This window comes from Capricornis sumatraensis, chromosome 20 (assembly GCF_032405125.1).
Source record: "Capricornis sumatraensis isolate serow.1 chromosome 20, serow.2, whole genome shotgun sequence".
Classification (NCBI taxonomy): domain Eukaryota; kingdom Metazoa; phylum Chordata; class Mammalia; order Artiodactyla; family Bovidae; genus Capricornis; species Capricornis sumatraensis.
Genome location: NC_091088.1, coordinates 21,453,793 through 21,475,000, shown reverse-complemented (window position 1 = coordinate 21,475,000; position 21,208 = coordinate 21,453,793). Strand labels below are relative to the sequence as shown.

Here is a 21,208-nt window from a genome sequence, read left to right as displayed (position 1 = left end):
AGGCTTTTTGATGATGGCCATTCTAAGTGGTATGAGGTGATACCTCATGGTAGTTTTGATTTGCATTTCTCTAATAATGAGAGATATTGAGCATCTTCTCATGTTTGCTAGCCATCTGACAAAATTCAGCACCCATTTATGATTAAAACTCTTAAAATATGGGCATAGAAGGAACCTACCTCAACATAGTAAAGGCCATATATGATAAGCCCACAGGAAACATTATTCTCAATGGTGAAAAACTGAAAGCATTCCTCCTAAGGTCAGGAACAAGACAAGGGTGTCCACTCTCACCACTGTTATTCAAATTTTGGAAGTCCTGGCTACAGGAATCAGAGAAGAAAAAAAACAGAAAAAGAATCCAGATTGGAAAAGAAGAAGTAAAGCTCTCACTGTTTGCAGATGACATGATACTATATATAGAAAACCCTAAAGATAACTATCAGAAAATTACTAGAGCTAATCAGTGAATTTAACAAAGTCACAGGATACAGAATCAATACACAGAAATCACTTGCATTCCTATATACTAACAATGAAAAATCAGAAAGAGAAATTAAGGACTCAATCCCATTCGCAACAGAAAGAATAAAATATCTAGGAATAAACGTACCTAAGAAGACAAAAGAATGTATATAGAAAATTTTAAGACACTGATGAAAGAAATCAAAGACAACAGAAACAGATGGAGAGATATTCCATGTACCTGGGTAGGAAGAATCAGTATTTTGAAAATGACTATACTGCCAAATGCAGTCAACTCAGTGCTATCCCTGTCAAATTACCAATGGCATTTTTCATAGAACTAGAACAAAATATTTCACAATTCATATGATTTTACCTTTTGTACCTTCTATTTTCTAAATCCTTAACAATTTATAGCCATGTTAGCCATGATCGTTTAAACTTAACAAGTTTTACTAGCTATACTGTCACCATATACTTATATACCACATGTTTATCTTTCTTCATTCAAATTCTGGAGTGTTTCTTCAAGAGATTTTCAGAAAGGTGTACATAGGTTAATATATTTTCTGAGTACTAGTATGTTTTAAAATATCTTTTATTTTATTTATTTTTTTTTTTACCAGTGCATATTCTTTATTTTTTTTTAATTTTTATTTTTACTTTATTTTACTTTACAATACTGTATTGGTTTTGCCATACATTGACATGGATCCACCACGGGTGTGCATGAGTTCCCAAACATGAACCCCCCCCTCCCACCTCCCTCCCCATACCATCTCTCTGGGTCATCCCCGTGCACCAGCCCCAAGCATCCTGTATCCTGCATCGAACATAGACTGGCGATTCATTTCTTACATGATAGTATACATGTTTCAATGCCATTCTCCCAAATCATCCCACCCTCTCCCTCAGAGTCCAAAAGTCTGCTCTACACATCTGTGTCTCTTTTGCTGTCTCACATACAGGGTCATCATTACCATCTTTCTAAATTCCATATATATGTGTTAGTATACTGTATTGGTGTTTTTCTTTCTGGCTTACTTCACTCTGTATAATAGGCTCCAGTTTCATCCATCTCATTAGAACTGATTCAAATGTATTCTTTTTAATGGCTGAGTAATACTCCATAAAATATCTTTTATTAAGCACAGAATTTTTTAATTTTAAATTTTTAAATTAATTTTTAACTTAATTTTTAAAATGAATGAAAGGTAATCAATAACAGATAAAAAGTTTTCCATATACAGTCTAAAATAATGTCTAAATGACAAGAATGTCTGAAATGGGAGTCTTTATTTCACATGTGTTATTTGATTATGATATTTGCTTTGTATTCACATGTTTTAAAGAAATAAAAACTAAAGACATTTTCAGAGAAATGAATGTGAATAGCCACCCATAATCCAGGCAAGGATTTTTCATTTCAAATGTTACTAAAACCATTATTCAGTATTGACCTTTAGTTTTGACTTTCTATGATTCTTCTCCCAACCTGTACATTCATTTAGTGTTACAGTATTTATGCACAATTACTTCTGTTTTCTTTTGGTTCTGGCATTTTTTTAAAGTAGCTAATGTAAACTGAATCACGAAACCAAAAGTGAAAATTTTTATATTTGAAATATCTTTAAGTATACAAAGACATAATGTATAGTGTGGTTTAGCATGAAATGTTAAGGTCCTGAGCATTGTCGTTTTAGAGAAAACTTACAGATTTCACATCCCATTGGTCATGTTTTAAGCTAATTTAATAACCAATAATGCACATAGCTCATTAAACATTTAATTGCAGTTTTCCATTTAACTCTGTGACTAGGCTGTCTTCTTAATTTCATTAATCGTTTTTAAACAACTTTGGTTTTTAAAGTCTAGGGGTATTAGAAATTACTTTTTAGAACAGTTTATTTAAAGGGGTATGATAAAATGCTATAATAAATCTCTTTAGACCTTTATGATGTGGTTATAAATACTAATAAATTATAAAAGTTGATGAAATTATTAAAAATCCTTAAACTAGACTGTGGATCAACCAAGGTCACCTAGTTAGTAGAAAAACATTTATTGACAACTTAAAATGAGAAACATCATGTTGAGGTTGGACAGGAAACAACAAAATTCTATAAAGCAATTATCCTTCAATTAAAAAATAAATTTTAAGAAAAAAAAATGAGATACTTCAAAACTAAAGAATTAAAAAAGTGTTCTTGATATCAAGAATCTCACAGTGCCTCCCCCCAAAAAAAAACACAGATAGTAGGAGCCCCAATATCTGTTGGGGCTTCCAAGTTGCTCAGTGAAGAATCTGCTTGCCAATACAAGAGACGTGTGTTTGATCCCTGGGTCAAGAAGATTCCCTGGAGAAGGAAATGGCAACCCACTCCAGTATTCTTGCCTGGGAAATCCTATAGACAGAGAAGCCTGGCAGGCTGCAGTCCATGGGGTCGCAAAAGAGTCAGAACACAACTTACCAACTTGTCCATTTGCTCAGTCAAATAAACTATCTATCAATAAGAATTGATTAAATTATGTTGTATCCATACTGTTGTTGTTCAGTTGCTGAGTCATGTCTGATTCTTTGCAATCCCTTGGACTGCAGCACACCATCCCCCAGAGCTTGCTCAAACTCATGTCCATTGAGTCAGTGATATATTCCAACCATCTCATCTTCTACAGTCCCCTTCTCTTGCCTTCAGTCTTTCCCAGCATCAGGGTCTTTTCATTAAGTAAACAACAACAACAAAAGCTATGCTGTTAAATTTCCCTTTCTCATAGTGGGCCCTTTTATGTGTTTCAGCTGTTCCTAGTTTTTGTTACAGTTGCTTACAAAAATGTTTTACTGTACTTGTGTGTGCTCAGACACTCAGCAATGTCAAACTCTTTGCGACCCCATACCTGATGTGAAGAACTGACTCATTTGAAAAGATCCTGATGCTGGGGAAGGTTGAAGGTGGGAGGAGAAGGGGACCACAGAGGATGAGATGGTTGGATGGCATCACTGACTCAGGGGACATGAGTCTGAGTAAACTCTGGGAGTTGGTGATGGACAGGGAAGCCTTGTGTCCATGGGGTCGCAAAATGTTGGACACGACTGAGCAACTAAACTGAAACAATCAGCCCCCGGGCTCCTTTGCCTATGGGATTCTCCTGGCAAAAATACTGGAGTAGGGGGCAATTTTCCCCTCCAGGGGATCTTCCTAACCTGCCATTTCCTCCTCCAGGGGATCTTCCTGACCCGCCATTTCCTCCTCCAGGGGATCTTCCTGACACCAGGATCAAAACTGCACCTCTTACGTCTCCTGCACTGGCAGACAGATTCTTTACCACTGGTGCCACCTGGAAAGGCCTTTATTATACTTAGAGCCATATGTTTTAAACAAAAAATTTAATTGTCCCACTTCTAGGAATTGAGCTCTTACTATAATAACTTCTACTTTGGAACATTTAGGAGTCATTTGTTTTGTTTTGTTTTCTAAAGCACAAAGGATGGAATTTTTATTTTGATGTCACTGAGGAAGTTACATCCTTGCACTGACTTAATTCACTATTAGTACTTTTTATTTGTTCCTCAGCTTGACATTTGGAGTCTTAAAATAGTAATTTCAGAGTGACATTTATAAAAACATTTCCTTTTGATTATGTAAGAGAATTTTAAGGCATTATTCTTTTTTATTTGTAAATTTTTAATTTGGTATTTATTTTGCTTTTTCATTATAAAAATAAGGCAGCCTATTGTAAAAACATTTGGAAAGTCTGGAAAAGTATTAATATTTTTAAGAAGCTGTGATCTTTACCACTTATTAGATACAGCTACTCTGAACACTGAGCATTCTGCTAGTTCCTTAAGTTTCAGAAGTAGCTGCAGCAATGAAAGCTGATGCTTTCAAATCCTGGAATCCATAATGACAGAATCTATAATTTATTTTAAAAGACAAAAGTAGCTAATATTTATTGTTTATCATGTACCAGGTCCTCTGTGTATTTTGCGTGTGTTATCTCATATAATAATACCTACACATAATAATTTTTAATGACAATATTTGTCAAGTATAACTTCACAATCTTATAATCTTACATATTCTGTAAGGAGAAAGAGAAAGTAGAAAATTTAGCTTACAAAACAACAAGTTATACTTCTGGTTCTTTTCTTCATTTCTGACTTTAGAGAGCACGTGTCATCCATTATCCAGCCTCATTCATTCAGCCTCTGCCTGTTCAAGGCTCCCACTTTTCTAGATAATTTTCTTGTATGTGAGCAGACTTATACAAAGTGAAAGTGAAGTTGCTCAGTTGTGTCCACCTCTTTGCGACCCCATGGACTGTAGCCTACCAGGCTCCTCAGTCCATGGAATTTTCCAGGCAAGAGTACTGGAGTGGGTTGCCATTTCCTTCTCCAGGGGATCTTCCCATCCCAGGGATGGAACCCAGGTCTCTGGCACTGCAGGCAGATGCTTTACCGTCTTGAGCCATAAGAACCCTTTAAAACCAGCCTACTTCCCTCTGTGCCAGGTCAGAGTGTTAAGCACCCGAAGCAAGATAGATCCTGTTTGGAATCATAGGATTTGGAAGCTTTTGTAAACCTCATAAATTATTTTCAAACAAGGAAAGGTGAAGTGATTTGCATTGGCTCACACTTAATCGAATATCCTATACTGCATGATTAAAAAGCCTAAAAAGAGCTGAACTTCAGGTTTTTAGCCAGTGTTAGTATCAGGTAGTTACTTTGGGATTTGTTCTTGGTGAGTACTAATGACCTATATAGATTATGATTAATCTGATATGTACTAAAACTGACAACAACAAAAATCCTGTTAATAACAGAAGGTGAACTACTAACACATATATAAAATGTATGCTATATTGTGTTTCTCAGCAACATTTAATTCAGTTCTTTCTTTGTTTTTGTAGAAATTACATCTAATTATAATATGTTTAAACATTAAAAGCTATGTTTAAACCGTACTGTGAACCTGTCACATTAATATACTAACAAAGATGAGAAGAGAAATGAAAATAAAAATTTTCCATTTATAGCCTATTATTTGAAGAAACCTAATGCTTTTCAGACTTTTTAAAAATTTTATTAGTTCAAGGGAGAAAGACAGTAAGATGTATGTATGTGAGTAGGTGTGTTCCTTTTTTTCTAATGGTAAAACTAAAGGAGGGTCACAGAGGGATTTAGAGATAAAGCCAAAGCTAAGTAAAATTTCAGTGTTCCTTAAAAAGCAGTATAAAGGCTGAAAGTAGCCAAAGACTTTTTTTTTCTGCCTTACGTCAAACATACATAGTGAGTGCAGCCCAGAAATGATACAATCTAAATATGCCTTTCCTGCTGCAGTACCCATATAGATGTCACTGGAAAAAAGGTCAGGTTGTTTTATAGCAAAATAATAATTTCAGCCTAAGAACAAGTTAACCTTTATTTGGGAGTTCTGCATTCCTAATTAAACAGTTATCAATATTATCAACAATATTAAACAATAAACATTCTTAATTAAACAATAACATTAATTAAGCCCAAGGATTAGTATTATTCCTTCTTGTGTCTTTAGTTGCAAAACCCAAGGAAATGCATATTCTATCTGTATTATGTAGACAACTCTTTTTATAAGACATATATGTGTGCAGACACACCTCAGAGATACTCAGGTACTTGGTTACAGATGACTGCAATAAGTGAGTATCACAATAATGTGGGTTAACAGGCTTTTTGGTTTCCCAGTCCCTATGAAAATCACGTTTATGTTATGCTTTATTAACTGTTCAACATCATTATGTCTTAAAAAAGTATAATTTTAATTTAAAAATATTCTATTGCTAAAATATGCTAAGCATCGTCTGAACTTTCAGCAAGTCATAGTAATAACATCAAAGATCGGTGACCACAAATCATTGTAACAAGTGAGAATGTTTGAAATATTGTGAGAATTACCAAAATGTGACACAGAGACACAAAGTGAGCAAATGCTGATAGAACAATGGCGCTGATAGATTTGCTTGACACAAGGTCGCCACAGATCTTCAATTTATTTTAAAAAAAAACAATATCTGACAAGTGTAATAATGCAAAGCTCAGTAAAACAAGTATACCTATATAGTATATATGACATGTATGATATGTATATCTATGATACATTTAAATCTCTTCTCATTATGATCCTATTTCACACTATTACAGTGTGAAACTTCAAATTTAATAGAGGAAATCTTATTAAAAACAAAAATAGATATAGGAACTCAATTTTTATCTTGCTATATATAAAATGAAAGACTCATGTAATTTTGAATAAGTACTCTCTCAACTATGCTAAACAGAACACAGACATTTTATCTTGTACAGAAAATAAAATAATTGAGTGGTTCATTGATTTCCCATCTTATATAAATATAGGATAATGTGTTTTTTAAATGAGTTAGTGTCTGGTGACTGCTTGGTCTTTCAAAAGAGTGTCATTCCCTTTCTGACCTTGAGTAATGTACTGGCCCAAGCTTCAGTTTCTGCTCCTGAAGAAAAAAGGGTGGGAGGAGGAGGGTAATTAGACTTACTTCACAGCCTTGCTGTGAGGATTAAGGAAGAGCATATATCAAACTTTATCATATGAACTTTGGGACTGGGGTGGTACAAACATTCAGTCCATGACAGTGGATCATAATAAGTGGGTAACAGTATCTGGATAGTTGGGTTAAAGTGATTTTTATTTTCTCCTTCTTCCTTCTCTATATTTTTAAATTTTTTCTCGAATAACATATGTTATTATAGAAAGTATTCACAAATATGTATAGTAAGTGAATGGTAGATTAGTGGTTGCTTTGGGCCAGGGGTAGGAATGGGGCGTGATGGCTAAAAGGTACACGGTTTCTTTATTGTGATGAAAACTGATTATGTTTATGATTGCACAGTTCTGGGAATTTACTAAAAACCATTGAATAGGACCCTTTGAACAGGTGAATGCTCTGGCGTGTGAATTATATCTCAGTAAAGTTGCTACAAAAATGAATGTATGAAGGGAGTTTTGGAAATACTGTAGATCTGTTTATCAGCACTTACAGTCACTATATGCAGTATCTTCTCCCACATTTGCACATTATTGTCTTCACTTTGACTGCCACTTAGTTTTTCTCAGTGAGAGTCTATCCATTTATGTAGCAAGCATCTATTGCAGTCAACTTGGAAGAGGAAGGTCTACGCATGTAAAATAGCTAAAGGACAGTGAAAAGAATTTTATACTCAAATGTTGACTGGAACTATATGTATATAAGATTATTAAGGTCAAAGAAGTCTTCTGTGAAGATAATAGTTGAGAACCTAGATCCTTGAAAGATGGTTAAGGTTTGGCAAAACCAAAATGAGTAGTGGTATAACATTCTAGGAAGGAGAGGCCATGATCGTAGTAATAAAGAATGAGCAGATAGAAAGAAGTAGAAACTAACTCACCTCCATGTACTGTGTTGAAGATTAATAAGAGAGAATATTGACAGTATCTTTGATAAATGGGCACCTATGGCAAAGAAAAGATTTTGTCAGTGACTTAGTAACTACAGAGACTTACTGAATTAATCAAGATTCTCCAGAAAAACAACATCAGTGGAATACAGAGAAAAAGAGAGAAAGATTTATTGTAAGGAATTTGTTCATAAAGTTATGGAAGCTGGCACGTCCAAAATCTGCAGAGCCAATGTCCCACTTTGAGTCACAAGGCCAGCAGGCAGCGGTAGAACCAGGAAGAATGGTGTCCAGTTCTTCGGGCAGGAAAAGGTGATGTTCTAGTTTGAAGACCCATCAGGCAGCAGGCTTCTTCCTCAGGAGACGTCAGTCTTTTGTTCTGTTCACCTGGGTGGATGAGGCCCACACATTATGAAAAACAATCCGCTTTACCCAGTTTACTGATTAAATGTTAATCTTATCTGAAAACACCCTCACAGACAAACCTAGAGTAATATTTGATCAAATACCTGGACACCTCATGACCCAGTCAAGTTGGCACATAAAATTATCTGTCACACTTACTATTTAAATTCTTCATCAAAAAAGTCTGTGATCAAGTGTGCAGATAAAGAAGATGAATTTTACAGCAATGTTCAGAAGAAAAAAATAGATGTTCATTTAAAAAATTGATGTTCTGACCTGAGGGCTTCGACAAGAATAACCACCTAGGAATACAGACATCTAGGTGTGAGGTGACAAGACAGTAGAAATACAGCTGTAGCAATGGGTGTTCAGGTGTATAGCTTGATAAGATTTTACATAGGTACCTTCCCTTATAGCCACACTCCAATCAAAATAAAATATTTCCAGTGCCCAAGAAGGGTCCCTTCCTTATATTCCCTGCAAAAGTATAACCACTGTTCTGATCTCTGTCACCACAGTTTTTCCTTTTCTGGCTGTCATATAAGTGTAATCATGTAGTATATACTCTTTGTGTCTGACTTCTTTAATATTGTGTCTGTGAAGTTCATCCAACATATACGTTTGTAAATGTAATCTTACTGAACATATTTGCCTGTCTGTTTTTTTTGCCTTAGTAAGAGTATAAACCCCTTTCATGCCAACACTTGTAGGTCTCTCATGCTTTAACAGCTCCATGTCATTCCATAAAACTGTAGATGTTCCACAATTTATTTAGCATTTTCACTCTTAGTGGACACATAGGTAGTTTCTAATGTTTCATATACATGAATTTGATAGTTGAGAGGCTGTGTTTTTAGCGTTAATAGACAATACTAAGGTAAGTTACCTTTCCCAAAAATCACAGACATTTATATCCCACCAGCATAACACTGTCCAGTTTACCACATATTCATCTGAGCCTTCTAAATTTTTATTTCACTAAGAAATTTGGTTTTCTAGTAACTTTGTTTTTCACCATGCAAATGGTGAAAAAAATACAGGAGTCTATAATATTGAAAAGTAAGTCCCTTTTACACCAGTGTTTCCCAGTGGTCCAATTCTTCCCCCACCAAAGCAACCTCTTCTTTGTGTCTGTCCAAGATATTTTATGCACTTAAATAAGCACATGTGTTTATATGCTTTTATTGTACGTAAATGGTAGTTCTAGACTTTGCTTTCTCCATTTAATGATGTATCTTAGAGATTATGCCTTAACAATATAGTCTAGAGCTACCTCATTATTTTAACTATCAAACAGTATCATGTAGTATGGACACTGTTCATGTTCATGGGTTCTCAAAAAATGGAGAAGAGGGTAGCAAAGGATGAGACAGTTAGGTAGCATCACCAACTCAGTGGACGTGACGTGAATTTGAGCAAACTCTGGGAGATGGTGAAGGACAGAGAAGCCTGGCGTGCTGCCGTCCATGGGGTTGCAAAGAGTCGGACATGACTTAGCAACTGAACAACAGCAACACAATGAATACAACATAATTTAATCAGTTCTTATTGATACCAGTTTATTTTCATTCTCTTGTTATTGTAATTAATACCTGTAGAATAAATTCCTAAAAATGGAACTGCTAAAAAATAATATATGTACACTTTTAAAATAAACTCTGTTGAACTGTACATGTAGGAAAGTGTACATAAGTACAGAGGTCTACATGTTTCGACAAAGTAAATATACACATGTAAATACACCCAGATCAAGAAGAACATGATACCCACAACCAGAAGCTTCCTCGTGCCCACCCTTTCTGCTACTAGCCCAGTTCACCTGAAGGTAACCAGTAATTTAATTTCTAACACCTTAGATTAATTCTGCCTGGTTTTGAATTTGTAAGTATTTTTTATTTTAACAGATGTCTCTTCATGAAAATTTGATGTTGACACTTCTATATAGGAGAATTCACATTTCCTAACACCTTCACCAACCCAAAAGATTATTAAACTTTTTGAGTTTTGCCAACTATAAAGTGAAAAGTGTTGTCTTATTTTGCATTATTCTTATACTGAGTAAAGTTCTGCATCTTTTCATATGTTCAAGAGCCATTTGTACTTTTATTTCTATAAATGGTTCTGTCCTTTTTCATTTCTTTATTGATTTATCCCATAGTATATATTAAATTAATCTTTTGTGATATATTTTGTAAATATTCTTCATAGTTCATCATTTATCTTTGGTTTCGTTTTTCCTACAGACGTTTTTATTGGTCTTTGATTTTTTTCCTTTCTGTTAGGGTATAAAATTGATTTTTTTTGTTTCCTGACTAGTGAAGCTGAGTATCTTTTCATCCTGGTTTTTTTATTATTATTTGTACTTTCTCTTCTGGATATTGCTTCTCTATATCTTTTGTTTTTATTAGATTATCATCTCCTCATCCATATCTAGAAACTCTTTGTATGTTAGCAAGTATCTCTTTATATTTTTTTAAAAAATTCATAGCCCCTTGTCATTTTTTTAATTTTATGGTAACTTTTATTTTGTAACAGCTTTATTGAGATGTAATTTACATACCATACCATTTGCCCATTTCAAGTATACCATGTAATTTATATACCATACTGTTTGCCCATTTCAAGTATATCATTCAGTGGCTTTTTGCATATTTACAGAATTGTGCCAGTATCACCACAGACATTTTCATCACCACAGAAGAAGCCTATACCCTTTAAAAAACTTTTTAATTTTATACTATAGTTGATTAACAATGTTGTGATAGTTTCATGTGTACTGCAAACTGATTTAGTTATATGTGTACCTATTCTTTTTCAAATCATTTTCCCATTTAGGTTGTTATACAATAATGAGCCGAGTTCCTGGTCTTAGACAGTAGGTCCTAGTATAGCAGTATGTATACCTCAATTCCAAACTTTCTATCCCTTCCCCCACCCCACCCCGCTCTCCTGGTTCATTCTCTAAGTCTGTGAGTCTGTTTCTGTTTTGTAAAGAAGTTTATTTGTACCAGTTCTTTTTCGATTCTGCATATAAGCAATATCATATTATGTTTCTCTGACTCCACTCAGTATAGCAAAAACTAAAAATAGAGCTACCATATGATCCTGAAACCCTGTACCCTTTAGCTGCCACCATCAATCCCCTAGGCCCAGCCCTCAGCAACCACTACTTTCTGTATTCATAGATTTATCTATACTGGATATGTCATATAAATAGGGTCATATAATATGCAGTCTTTTGTGACTGACTTCTTTCACTTGCCATAATGTTTTTAAGATCCATCTTTGATGTAGCATGCATCAGTACTTTATTCCTTTTAATTGTCAAATATCGACATGAATTGTCAAATATCTATATGAATATTCCACATTCTGTTTATCCATCAGTTGATAGACATTTGGATGATTTCTACTTCTTGGCTATCTTGAATAATACTGTTGTGAACTTTCAGGTACAAGTTTTTGTGTGGACATACATTTTAATTCCTCTTGATATATACCTAAGAATGGAATGACTGGGTTAAATGGGAATTCTTTGTTCACCTTTTTAAGGAATTGCCATTTCCAAAGCAGCTGGACCATTTTGCATTCCCATAGAAATGTATGAGTATCCAGTTTCTCCACATCTTCACCCAAATTTGTAATCTGACTTTTTGATCATACCCATTCTAATGGGTATGAAGCCTGGTGTGCTGCAGTCCATGGGGTTGCAGAGAGTCAGACAAACTTGGCAACTGAACAACAACAAAAATGGGTATGAAACGGTATCTCATTTGTTTGTTGTTTAGCTGCTAAGTCTTCTCCAACTCTTTGTGACCCCATAAGACTGTAGCCCACTAAGCTCCTCTGTCCATGAGGTTTCCCAAGCAAAAGTACTGGAATGGGTTGCCATTTCCTTCTCCAGGGGATCTACCCAGGGATCAAACCCAGGTCTCCTGCACCGGCAGGCAAATTCTTTACCACTGAGATACCAGGGAAGCCAGTATCTCATTATGGGATTGTTTGTTTACAGTCTTAACCTTTTAGTGTGTGTGGTTAAGAAAAAAAAAAGTAACATAAAATTTACTATCTTAACCATTTTTAAGTGTTCAGTAGTGTTAGGTATATTCATATTGTGGTGAACCAGATTCCAGAACTTTTTCACTTTGTAAATTTGAAACTCTGCACCCATTTAATAGCTGTCCCCTTTCCCTCCCCCTAAACTCTGGTAACCAGCATTCTACTTGTTTCTCTGAATTTGAAAAACTTAGATACCTCATGTAAGTGGTATCATACAGTATTTGTCTTTTTATGACTGGCATGCTTAGCAGAATGTCCTCAAAGTTCATCCATGTTGTAACATGTGACAGGATTTCTTTCCTTTTTAAAGCTGAATAATATTCCTTCTGAGTGTATACCAGGTTCTGTTTGTTCATTCATCTGCTGCTCTTGTTATTGTTCAGTCTCTCAGTCATGTCTGACTCTTTGCAATCCCGTGGACTGCAGCATGTCAGGCTTCCCCATCCTTCACCCTCTCCCAGAGTATGCTCAGATTCATTTATCTGCTAATGGACATTCATTTGGGTCGTTTCCACCTCATGGACATTGTGAATTGTGTACATTTCATTGTGATTTTGCTATACATTTCCCTGATCACTAATGATGCTGAGCCTCTTTTCATGAGCTTTTTGTATCTCTATATCATCTTTGGAGAAATTCCTTTTCAGATCCTTTGCCCATTTTTTAACTGGGTTGGCTTTTTATTACTGAAGCATAAGATTTCTTTATATTAATTATGTCTTTTCCCAGTGTAATTTTCATGTTATGAATCAAAGTCTAACTTTATTTTCCTCCAAGTAGCCAACTATCCAGTACCATTTATTGAATAATCCATCTTTTACCTTTTTTAACAAGCATTTATTGAACAAATACATTTGGCTAGGCCCTAAAAACATGATAAAAATTATGCAGAACTTTCATACTGGTACAAAGACAGACTTGTGAGTAAATAGTGTACTGTTTAGCAAGATAATGTTTAATGAAGGTTTAGGAAAATCATTTTAGGACAAGTGAAAAATAATGTCTGCCTAGAGTTGAACCCATGGCTGATTCATGTCAATGTATGGCAAAAACCACTACAGTATTGTAAAGTAATTAGTCTCCAATTAAAATAAATAAATTAATTTTAAAAAAGGAAAGGGAGAATTAAGGTCATGGAGTGTTTGAGAATAAGAGAGAATTAGGCACTGTGCTAGGGTAAGGAACTTAAACATTAAAAACTGATTTAGAGGTATAAAATATTTTTTTCACTGTTTCCTCAGGTCATATTTAATATAAATGCTCTGTAGTAAATAAACAGGTGTTTTCCTTTGTGATGAAATATGTCGTTCATTTTTTAATTCCTTTGCATTTTATATACCCTTCCCAAGGATAAGATTTCTGTTAGAATGATAATCATTTCACATTTGTGGAATATAAATTAACATAAAGAACCATTTTCCTATGGATATATTTAAACTAGCTAGTAATCACAATTATTATTCATACAATTCATTACTGAGTATTATCAGTTATTTTCCTTTAATTTATAACATATAGAATATTTACTAGCACATAAAGTATGCCTTCTTACAAAGAAATTAGTTTGCATGAGGTGGTAGTAGTATAGTTATGTTTCAAAGCTTATATTGGTTATAGAAAGAATATTCAGATATCCTTTGTGGTGGTGGTTCAGTTACTCAGCTATGTCCGACTTTTTGTGACCCCATTGAAATAAGCAAGTTGACAATATATACAGCCTTGACGTAGTCCTTTCCCAATTTTGAACCAGTCCGTTGTTTCATGTCTAACTGTTGCTTCTTGACCTGAGTACAGGTTTCTCAGGAGGTAGGTAAGGTGATCTGGTATTCCCATCTCTTGAAGAATTTCCCACAGTTTGTTGTGATCCACACAGTCAAAGGCTTCAGTGTAGTCAGTGAGGCAGATGTTGTTCTGCAATTCCCTTGCTTTTTCTATGATCCAGTGGGTGTTGGCAATTTGATCTCTGGTTCCTATGCCTTTTCTGAATCTAACTTGTCTTGTACATCTGTAAGTTCTCAGTTCACATGCTGTTGAAGCCTGTCTTGAAGGATTTTGAGCATTACCATGCTAGCATGTGAAATAAGCACAGTTGTGTGGTAGTTTGAACATTCTTTGGCATTGCCCTTCTTTGGGATTGGAATAAAAACTGACCTTTCCCAGTCCTGTCGCCACTGCTGAGTTTTCCAGATTTGCTGGCATATATAGTTATGTTTTCCATAAAAGTTATCAAGGGTGCCTAAATTCTTTGACCCAGAAAATTTGAATAGATAAATGGTAACAGTCTAGTTTGAGATATGAAGTATTAAATGTTCTATTTGGTTTTTTTTCAGTATAAGTTTTAATTGGTTTGTACTTCTCTGTCAGATTCTAAGTCATCCTTGGAATGTAGCTAACCAGCTGGGAAATAGGGCCAACAGGTGTATTATATATCTATAATTAATTATATCACCTATATATTTCAAAAAGTGGCATCACCTTGACTGCTTAATAAAGGCTTTTGAAATAACTGGCATAAAGTGAACAACAGAAATTTAACTTACTCAGATCTAAAGAAACTGGGTTGATTTTTACTTGTGATCATGAATCAACAGGGCATATTAATAGATTTTAGGGGGAAATTAGAGCTCACTTTAAATATAAGCTTACATTATAACAGTAATAACAGGCTTTTTTTAATTTTTCCACAGTTCTTAGTGGTCTCTGTTCTAATGACTGTCCTCGTAAGATAACAGTAAGTAACCTTAATTCTTATTTGTAAATATTTCTGTTAAAGTTCTCTGCATGATAGATACACACAAAATAGTTGTTATAGGTTAAATCAAATTGATGTTACTTTTAGAACTGATTAAGATGTCCTTCATTGCTCAAGTAAAGTTTACTAGGAATAAAGTTCCTTTCCTAAAAACTTTCTCACCTCAAGGTTTATTTCCTTAATGAGTCTTCTCTGATACACTTGGAAAAATGACCACAGCTCCCATCATTTCTGGGCATCCTGCTGCCATTTCAAATGTGTAATACTTGGCCACACTTTATCTGTTCATATTTAATGCCTTTCCCCAGACTGTAATCCCTTGAGGTCAAGAACCACGCCATCTTTGAATACCTCACCCATAGCACAGGGTCAAGCATATAGTAGATAAGTAATGAATTTTTGGTGTAATCTTAATATTGACTTGCTGTCTAGTGGAATGTTTCCATGAAATAACAAAATGTGAAAATAGTAAGAAACTGTCAATTCATTTAAATTGTAATGAGAACACTACATTTTATTTAAAAGCATGAGTGCATTCACAAGTGTGTGTATGTGTGTGTGTGTTGGTATATTCTCATTTGAGTCCTTGTAGTAACCTCTGTTACATAAGGAATTATCCTGAATTTAAAGATGAGAAAACTTGAGGCTCAGAGAAATAAACTATCCAAAGTCATAGAGCCATTAAGTACTGTAACTAAAACACAGAACTAGGTATTCTGACTATAGCCTCATATTTTCAACACAACTTTAAAGCATTGCTTCATCATCAACGTCCTGTGTATGATTGGGAAACGTCCTATATTTAAGACATTTGGAATCCCTGACCAGAGATTTGCATGCAAAGATTTAATCTAGACTCTTCTTGAGAGCAAGACCTCTGGAGTAATGAAGACTGTCAGAAGAAGTTGGTCTGTGAGCTGTGAAGCAAAGATGGTTTTTCAAAGACGGCCCAGATTGAAGCAACAGGGCCATGCCTTTGTATTCTGCATCAATCAGACATTGCGTGCAGGCAGTCCCCAGGAAGGGGTTATAATTTGTACAAGCCAGCTCCCTTTGGCTGAGAACAATTTTTAGGTTAAGAACTCAGCTATGAGCTATCCTCAACTAATACTTAGAGCAGCTCAGGGAGTACTGTCTCACTCCTAAAGGGGACCTCTGTCACCACAACCACCATGAGTACCACATGAGTACCTGGTCAGACATACCTGCTTTCATATCAAAAATGTGGACATATTGAAGGGGAGGTCTGAGGAGGAGAGATGCAGAGGATACCTGGGAATTCTTTGTACTTTCCACTTAATTTTGCTGTGAATCTGAAACTGCTAATAAAAATAATGTCTGGTTTTTTTTAATTAAGTGCAAGTCTGACTAACTGGAGGCCAAAGATTAACTTGGTTATTCAAGAATTGTCTACCCAGTTTGTGAAACATCCAGACCCTTTGCTCCTCTTCTTTTCTCTGATTGATGATATTCCCATCATGTGGCTCTTTCATTACCCTAGTCAAGCAAAGTTCTAGCAGAAGAATTGGTAGAAAGGCCATTTGCTTAAGGCAGGTTATATTTCTGAGATCACTAGTGCTCCCATTCTCCATATCTTAAATTTACATCATGTGGAGAGCAGAGTCATTGAGAAAGTCACGTAAGTAAAGTGCAGCATGCAGAGCTGCTCTTGCAGTGGTTATCTTAGCAGTCTAGCTGTTCTGCAGGTGATACCCCTGCCTCCCATTCACTCATTCATTACTTCATTTGAAGTTCAGATCCTATTGAACTGCCCTTCACGTCTATCATTTTCCTTCCCCACTGATATGATAGATCACAATTTTGTGGCAAACTAAAAGAAACAAATCCACACTATACTACCCCAGTTTTCCATATATCAAATGTATGCCCACTTTGAAATTATTTACTTCATGATAAAGTAGGCCTTCTTCATACTGCTTTGATATCAGATCCACTTGATCATAGTGGAAAATGTTATGTTAGATATGACCCAGTATGAGACTAAGAGGAAAAGGTGCATACCATATGATATTCTTACCACTTGAGTTAAATCATGAATTGAATAAATACTGTTCTGCTGCCTATATATTCCTACCTGCTACAGGCAACCTGTCTGATATATGGAGAGAGGAAAGAATATTTAAGTCAGCAATTAGTCGCACCCAAATTTCTTCATTTCCAGATTCCTTCATTTTCATTCACCTTTAGCTACTCACTCCCATTTCCCTGTGATAGACCTTGGGCTTTGTTTGCTTCGTGTCCAGTCTCTCAGTCATGTCTAACTCTTTGCAACCCTGTGCACTGTGGCCCACCTGGCTCCTCTGTCCATGGGATTTTCTCAACAAGAATACTGGAATGGGTTGCCATTTCCTCCTCTAGGGGATCTTCCCAATCCAGGATCAAGCCCGTGGCTACCTGCTTCTCCTGACTTGCGGGTGGATTCTTTACCGCTGTAATGATAGGCCTTATCTACCAGAAGTGTTTTACTTTGGAAATCTCAATGCCATCTATCAACTCTAATCCAAAGCTATTTTTCCCAGTCCTCTCACTCTTGTTATTATAACTATACGTATTCAGTTTAAAATCTGTTAGTTTCTTGAACTGTATCAACCTGTTTTCTGTACCTCCCTCCTTATTTAGCTACCATATATCAACCATCACTTTGGCCACTATGTTTAACTTCCATAAAGCACTATGCTTTTACTCTACCTGCCTGGCAAAGTTACACCCCTGGGTTAATCCAACTGTCTCTCTTGTTCACTCCCAGCTCTAGGCTATTAGGCATTTCTAAAGAAAAATATACAGCCCTGAATGTTGTCACCACCACTGATTCATTGTTGTCAACCTCAAATGAGTATTTCTAATTGTATCATACTGTTACATGGATTTCTAGACACCTTTTCTTAGGGTACTTTCAGGATTTTCTCTTTGTCTTTGATATTCTACTGATTTGAGTGTGATATATATAGATATAGGTTTTTAGGTATTTTTCCTCTTTGGTATTCTCTAAACTTTTTGGATCTGTCATTTGGTGTCTATCACTAATTTTGGAAAATTCTTATATTATTTCCTCAAATATTTCTTCTGTTCTTTTTCCCCTTTTGGTAGTCCCACAATACATATGTTATACCTTTGATAACTGTCCCACAGTTCTTAGATAGTCTGTTCCAAATTTTCATTAGTTTTTCTCTTTGCAATTCAGTTTTGCAAGTTTCTATTGATATATCTTCAGACTTACTGATCGTTTCCTCATCTGTACCCTGTCTACTGATGAGCTCATCAAACGCATTTTTCCTTTCTATTGCAGTATTTTTTTATTTCTGCCATTTCCTTTAGATCCTTTCTTGGCATTTCCATCTCTCTGCCTACATTAACAATCTTTTATTGCATATTGTCTGCTTTTTTCCATTAGATGTGTTATCATATTAGTCAGTTATTTTAATTTCTGGTCTGATAATTCCAGCATCCCTGCCATATGTGAGTCTGGTACTGATGCTTGCTTTGTCTACTCACACTTTGTTTTCTGCCTTTTAGCATGCTTTGAAATTTTTGTTGAGAGCCAGACATGAGGTATTGGGTGAAAGGAACTGTGGTAGATCAGCCTTCATGATGAGGACTTATGTTTATCTGCTAGGAGTTCAGACTGTGTTACTGTTTGCAGTAGCTGTGCTGTCAGGAGACAGAAGTTTCCTTGAGCGTCTTTGTTTTTGTCTCTGTTGTCTTTGTGTCACCCTACATACTTCTCTTAAACAGATCAGAGGTCTTCAGGTCTTTTAACTGTAATCTCATTATTAGGAACCCAATTGATGTGGTGGTGAAGTATAAAACTATGGTAGGAGAAGCATCCTATAATCCTCTGATTAAATCTCAGACTTTAGTGAGCCTGTGTCCCTAAGCTGTGACTTGCACAAGTGCTTCTCAGCTTGCCCTCCTCTACAGGTTAAATAGGAACTCAAACTAGTTCACACTGATTCTCCAGCAATTTTTCAATCACAGTTTAAGTGTTCCTCCCAGTACTGGCTCTAATTTCAGTCTTCTGCTTCTGGGCTTCTGCTCCCAATAAACTGTGATTCCTAAAACATGTTAAATGCTATGATATAAGGGGTAAGAGGGCTTTCCCAGTGACTAGTGGTAAAGAATCAATGCAGGAGATGCAGGTTCAGTCCTTGGGTCAGGAAGATCCCTTGGAGAAGGAAATGGCAACCAACTCCAGTATTCATGCCAGGAAAATCCCATGGACAGAGGAGCCTGGTGGGCTGCAGTCCATGGGATGGCGAAGAGTCAGACACAACTGAGCAGCTGAGCATGCATGCCTCCCAAGGGGTAAGAAACCGAACATATAGGCTCAGGTATCAGTCATATCATATCCACTGGGAATGCAGAGTAAAGATTGAATTATTCATTATGTACATAGCACAGAGCAGCAGTTCTCAAAACTTCTTATTCTGAAGACTCCAAATAGTTGTTCTTACGTGAGTTTTATCAGTATTTCTATTTGAAATTAAAATTGGAACAATTTTAAATATTTCTATTAAATCATTTTAAAACAATAAAACCATTATGTGTTAACCTCTGTTTTATTAAATAATAATTTCCTGAAATTCAACAGTGGCAGTTACTTAAGTTAGTTGTAATGTGGAATTTGAAGATATATCAGTGAATTTTTCCAACTCTGTCACATAACTTACTGGTTATTTAGAAGTCTGTTGTTTAATTTCCACTCATTTATTAATTTCTCATGTTTCTTTCTGTGGTTGTTTTTGTTTGCTTGGTTTTGGGTTTTTCGGCCACACTGCGTCTTCATAGCAGTGCAAAAGCTCATTGTTGTGCGTGGGCTGTTACTGATTTCCAGTTTAAATCTGTTGTGGTGAGAGAACAAACTTTGTAAAAATTTCAGTACTTTTACATTGATTGGAACTTGTTTTATGGTCTAGTATGTGTTTCCCCTTAGAGAATGTTCCTTGTATGTTTGAGAAGAGTATGTATTCTGCTAAAGTTGGGTAGTGTTCTAGTCTACAAAATCTATTCTAGTGCCGTCCAAGTCTTCCATTTCCTTGTGGATCTTAGGCTTCATCAGTCTATCCATTAATGACACTAGTTTATTATTAGTATTTCTAAGAGTATTCCCTATTGTTATCTATTTCAGCCATCAATACCTCATATATTTGAGAACTCAATTAGGTACATTTATGTTTATAATTTTGAGTTCTTGATGGATTGACTCTTTAGCTGTTATAAACTCCCATTTTCTGTCTCCAATAACATTTTTATGTTAAAGTCTGTTTTGTCTGATATTAATATGGCTACTCCAGCTCTTATTTGGTTACTGTTTCCATGGTATGTGTTTTCCATGCTTTTACTTTCAACCTATTTGTTGTAAAAACATTTTTAGAGTATATCTTTTATAGACAGCATATACTTGGATGATGTTGTTCTGTCCTGCTCATCTCTGCCTTTTGATAGCAGTGTTTAATCTATTCAGATGTAATATAATTACTAGTAAGGTAGATTTATGTCTGCCATTTTGCTATTTTGGTCCTTAGTGTTGCTGCTAATTACCCACACTTTTTACCAATGGGGTTTTTGGACTCCAGGGGTCCTTGCACCACACTTTGAGAACCATTGTATGGAGGAATCACGTCTGGATTTCTGGATTCTGGTTTTTCAATGTCAGAGTGACTGCTGCATGGTGGGAAGTTAATCTCAGCTTTAGGACTCATAACAGACTTGCTTATATGATTTTTTTCAATTGACTGTAGGAAAAAAGAAAAAACTTATAAAATCTGTAAAATAAGATATTATAGATAGGAATATGAAATTTTCCAAATGTGGATTAGAAAAAAATATTCAAGAATTTACTTGGGAAGGTTCACAAAATACAGTACTTACAGCCTAAGATACTGGTCTTCCAGTACATAAACTAGACCATGGGTAATAACATGAATCTGAGGTTACAACACTGGGATAAATATAGTCTCACAAGTATTATCTCCAAGCCTCACTGCAATGAGACAGGTTTAAAATATTAAAGGGCTTTCACCATTCCAAAGAAACAAACCCGTAAGAGATGAAATATTTTGTGT

General features: G+C 35.5%; 1 protein-coding gene across 1 annotated transcript in view; it reads left to right on the top strand.

The window, feature by feature from the left end:
* The window catches only part of ITFG1 (integrin alpha FG-GAP repeat containing 1), a 307,723-nt gene that overhangs the window by 229,727 nt on the left and 56,788 nt on the right, over positions 1 to 21,208 (top strand). Inside the window, exon 13 of the mRNA XM_068991936.1 lies at positions 15,061 to 15,104. Coding sequence (XP_068848037.1) covers positions 15,061 to 15,104 — 44 coding nt within the window. The remainder of the gene's footprint in view (positions 1 to 15,060; positions 15,105 to 21,208) is intronic.